General features: G+C 34.7%; 1 protein-coding gene across 2 annotated transcripts; it reads left to right on the top strand.

Moving 5' to 3' along the window:
* The first annotated feature begins 1457 nt into the window (after window positions 1-1457).
* Window positions 1458-4174, top strand: LOC105110307 (WD repeat-containing protein LWD1). 2 transcript variants are annotated; one of them, XM_011005300.1, is made up of 2 exons: window positions 1458-1478; window positions 1655-3031. In XM_011005300.1, exon 2 carries the CDS (start codon window positions 1726-1728, stop codon window positions 2764-2766), a length of 1041 nt encoding a protein of 346 aa, XP_011003602.1. In that variant the 5' UTR covers window positions 1458-1478; window positions 1655-1725; the 3' UTR covers window positions 2767-3031. The 2 variants fall into 2 exon arrangements, with proteins under 2 accessions (XP_011003602.1, XP_011003601.1); XM_011005299.1 differs by lacking the exon at window positions 1458-1478 and adding an exon at window positions 3433-4174 and having other exon boundaries at window positions 1656-2779.
* The last annotated feature ends 225 nt before the right edge of the window (window positions 4175-4399 follow it).

Below are 4399 nucleotides of genomic sequence, written 5' to 3'. Positions count from 1 at the left end.
TTTTTATTTTTTACTATTCTTTTTGGAATTTTTAGAAAAATAAGAAAAAAAATAAAAAATCAGATTATGAAAATACTCTTGAATTTAGACCAGTAAATAAATACAATATTCAAGTATGATGTGAATGTAAATTATCAAACAATATTAAAAATAAGTTTACAAATTATTTATTTATTTATTTTAAATATTTTAATTTTATTTATTTATTTGAATTAATTTATATTATTTATTGATATTAATGATTCATCAAATTCACCCAATCAGGTGTTATAATTTCCCTAATTCTCGAACAAGAAGAAGAAGAAATGAGAGGTTAAAGTGCTTGAAATTGAATGTAATCCAAGCTTGAATGGAGGGTTAGTACTCGCTACCAGTAGAGGAGGAAGAAAAGGAATATTGGGTGAGAAGGGAAGGGAGGACGATAGAGAAAGATTGTCTTTTGCGTGTGGTTGCCTATCTTGAAAATTAAAGTTTTTTGAAATATATATTTTAATTGCCCTAAAATTTAATAATTATCTTTTCTCAATTGTGCCATTTCCCCTCTAAAATGAGTTGTGATTTAAAATATTTTTTATTTTAAAATATATTAAAATAATATTTGTTATAAAAATTATTTTTAATATCAGTATATTAAAATAAATTAAAAATATATAAAAATAACATTTAGTAAAATATTTTTTAAAAATTTAAAAAAAATATAGTTTTAACCAAAATCTTAATTAACTCCTAGAAGCAGTTTGGATCCCTTGTAAGTGTCCACCTCGACGTTGCCACAAACTAGCTATCACATTTTCTTTACAGGCTAATGATTTAAGTTTTGTTTTTTATTTTAAAAATATTTTTAAAAAACATTAGTTTTTTTATTTTTTTATAAATTAGTATTTTTTATTTTTATATCATTTTAAAATATTAATATTAAAAATAACTTTTTCAAAATAAAAAATATTATTTTAAATATATTTTTAAATAAAATACATTTTAAAACACAACCACCTCACTGACATAAGGTAACTATCGGAGAACAAAATGAAAAAGAAGCAAGTGTAGGCAAGACATGCTAACATCAGAATGGATATAATAATGTGGAAAACCCAAAAAAGCCTTCTAATATAATTGAATTCTCCTATAATCAAAGGACAGAACCGTTACTGTAATATTTATTTTGGCAGTTTTAAAAAATATTGCTGTAATTATTTTTTAAAATATTTTTAACTAGAAATATATTAAAATAGTATTTTTTAATTTTTTAAAAATTATTTTTGATATGAAAATGTTAAAAAAATTAATTTTAAATAAACATTAAAAATTAATTTTTTTAAAAAATATTATTTAAAAAAATGGATTTCTTAACTTCCACGATACCATCTACAACAAAATAATAATAATGATTCACCTCTTAGTTTTTTCTTATAATTGTTAATTATCTCAAAAATTTGATTTTGACCTTCCACTACCGGACGGGCAGGTAAAAAGAAGCCAATTCAATCATTTAGGTGCTAGTCAATGGTAATAGTTTGAGATTAAAAAATTTATTTTTTTATAGATTTAAATTTAAATATTATAATTACTAAAATTTATATAATTATTAATTTTAAAATTTATAAAATTAATATATATATATTATATATACAAGTTAGTAACCAAAAAAAAAGCCGATTCCCCTCTCCTCACCGCTCAATTCACCACAGCTCTCTGCCGCTCTTCTTTCTTCCCATAAAACAGACAATGGGAGGTGGCAGCGACCCCAATCAAGACGGGTCGGACGAGCAACAGAAACGATCAGAGATCTACACATACGAGGCACCATGGCACATCTACGCCATGAACTGGAGCGTCCGTCGTGACAAGAAGTACCGTCTCGCCATCGCCAGCTTCCTAGAACAGTACCCAAACCGGGTCGAGATTGTACAGCTGGACGAATCCAATGGAGAGATCCGATCCGACCCGAAACTGTCCTTCGAGCACCCTTTTCCAGCTACCAAAACCATATTCATCCCGGACAAGGAGTGCCAAAAGCCTGACCTCCTCGCGACCTCCGGCGACTTCCTGCGCGTCTGGCGCATAAACGATGAGCAGCCGCGCGTGGAGCTCAAAAGCCTGTTAAATGGCAACAAGAACAGCGAATTTTGCGGGCCTTTGACTTCCTTTGACTGGAACGAAGCAGAGCCAAGGCGAATTGGGACATCCAGCATTGACACGACTTGCACCATCTGGGATATCGAGAGGGAGACTGTTGATACACAGTTAATCGCCCACGACAAGGAGGTATACGACATCGCATGGGGCGGTGTTGGGGTTTTCGCTTCTGTTTCAGCCGACGGGTCGGTTAGGGTTTTCGATTTACGGGATAAGGAGCATTCAACGATAATCTACGAGAGTTCGGAGCCCAACACGCCTTTGGTTAGGCTGGGTTGGAACAAGCAGGATCCGAGGTACATGGCCACGATAATCATGGACAGTGCGAAGGTTGTGGTGTTGGATATTCGCTACCCAACTCTTCCAGTGGTGGAATTGCAGAGGCATCATGCTAGTGTTAATGCCATTGCTTGGGCCCCGCATAGTTCATGCCATATTTGTACTGCTGGGGATGATTCACAGGCGTTAATTTGGGACCTCTCTTCCATGGGTCAGCCTGTTGAGGGTGGATTGGACCCCATTCTTGCTTATACTGCTGGTGCTGAAATCGAGCAGTTGCAGTGGTCGTCTTCCCAGCCTGATTGGGTTGCCATTGCTTTCTCTACCAAGCTGCAGATTCTCAGGGTTTGATTGAATTTGCTAGGTAGGGATTTAATTTTTCCGCGTAGAAGCTTTTAATGTGGTTAAAAAAGAGCTTAATTTTTTTTTGTACTGTTGTTTAAAAATCAAACTTTTTAATCGTTTTTGGTGTACTGCTTGTAGTTTGTGTAGCTTAGCCTGTAGTATTTTTGTGTCTTGCCCCTTTGATTTGCTAAAATGGGAAACTGAACTCCTTCATTAATATAAAGTAACTTGGACTAATAGCTTTAAAGCTGGTTCATGGTTCAACCATCAATTTTAGGATCTCGATAGGAAGATTTGAGAAATTGTTATATTGAAATGCTTTTCCCACCTGAGACTTTTTTAGAGTAGGCACGCATTATGGGCCTCTCTGCATTATAGTTTACATATCCTCCATTATGGTTTTTATGCCCCTTCCTCTCTGTTATCTTTCTGTATAAGAGACGAAATTTTGTGGGATGCTACCATTATGATTTATGATTGTTATTGAAACTATATGGGAATTGAAGAATTCAAGATTTTCTTTCTTGTGGAAAGATGGATATTGGTTGCCGTTTCCAATGTAGGAATAATTGCTTGAAACTTTGTGCAAAGAAGTGATTAAAGATCATAACAAAACATAAATTTGGTTATGCAATAAATTTAGCATTTGACACTGTCTTCTGCAATTGGCAGAAGTGCAATTAGGTAATGGATTGGAGGCTTTTCAATGTTGAGCAGCAGCAGTAAGTGTCACCTCCATGCCATCTGTCATCTCACTTGTTTATTGTTTCTCAGCACAAAAGCTTTCTGAAATGTAGATGACATTGTGTATGTGTACATGAACTTGTGGGTTTTAGCTAAAATGAGGCGGTTCTATGGATGGCATATGAAGAATATTGTTTTGGATCAAGGTGGTGCAGCAAATATTTTGCCATTTGCACAATAACATTGTGAAAGAACAACCTTGCGGTAGCATCAATAGCGAATTAGATGAGAGAAATAAGGTTTGTTGGATATTTGCACGTTAGTTTAGTAATTTACTGGTAGAAAGGGAGTATACTGTGTTTTTTATCGCAATGGAAGGTTATTTTGGAGAGCGCAAGGACAGGTTTTAGAAAGAGATAAAAAGGTAATTGGGTCACTAAAGTTTGTGGGATTAAATTGTTTCCCGGGTTACATCTTCTATGGTTTTCGGTTGCTGTTGTGGTCACTGGTTAGAACTTCTCAGGTGTCTTATACGGAGGCAGGAGGAAAACTTCAAGACGTGTATGCTGTTGGAAATGTTCCTTAAGAGTCCTGCAATTAATAATCTAGGGTTAAGGGTATCTGGACCTGATTGTGAATTGTTTCTTCCTTCAGTTGACAGCATAAAACTTTGTTACCATCAAACATTATAATCTGTGCCACTTCTGCTATTGCTTTTGGCACTTGTGGAGTTGTGGATAATCCTACTCTAGATTCTCCGAGGTGCATATTTTCTTTTAGTTTTGTGCCGGCATCTACCAAAGCTCTGTTTCCTGTCATTAATGTAGTGTAGAAAGGTAGTGTATAGATCCGAACCAGAGTGCGTGTAGCCATGGCTTGACCTTGCCACACGGATATGAACTGTTTGCCCTCGTTCTTAGTCAAATCTAGGAATAGGTAATCAGAATGTTGGCAT

Source organism: Populus euphratica, unplaced genomic scaffold (genome assembly GCF_000495115.2).
Source record: "Populus euphratica unplaced genomic scaffold, PopEup_1.0 scaffold245.1, whole genome shotgun sequence".
In the NCBI taxonomy this organism is placed as follows: domain Eukaryota; kingdom Viridiplantae; phylum Streptophyta; class Magnoliopsida; order Malpighiales; family Salicaceae; genus Populus; species Populus euphratica.
This window is presented reverse-complemented; position numbering and strand designations above follow the sequence as displayed.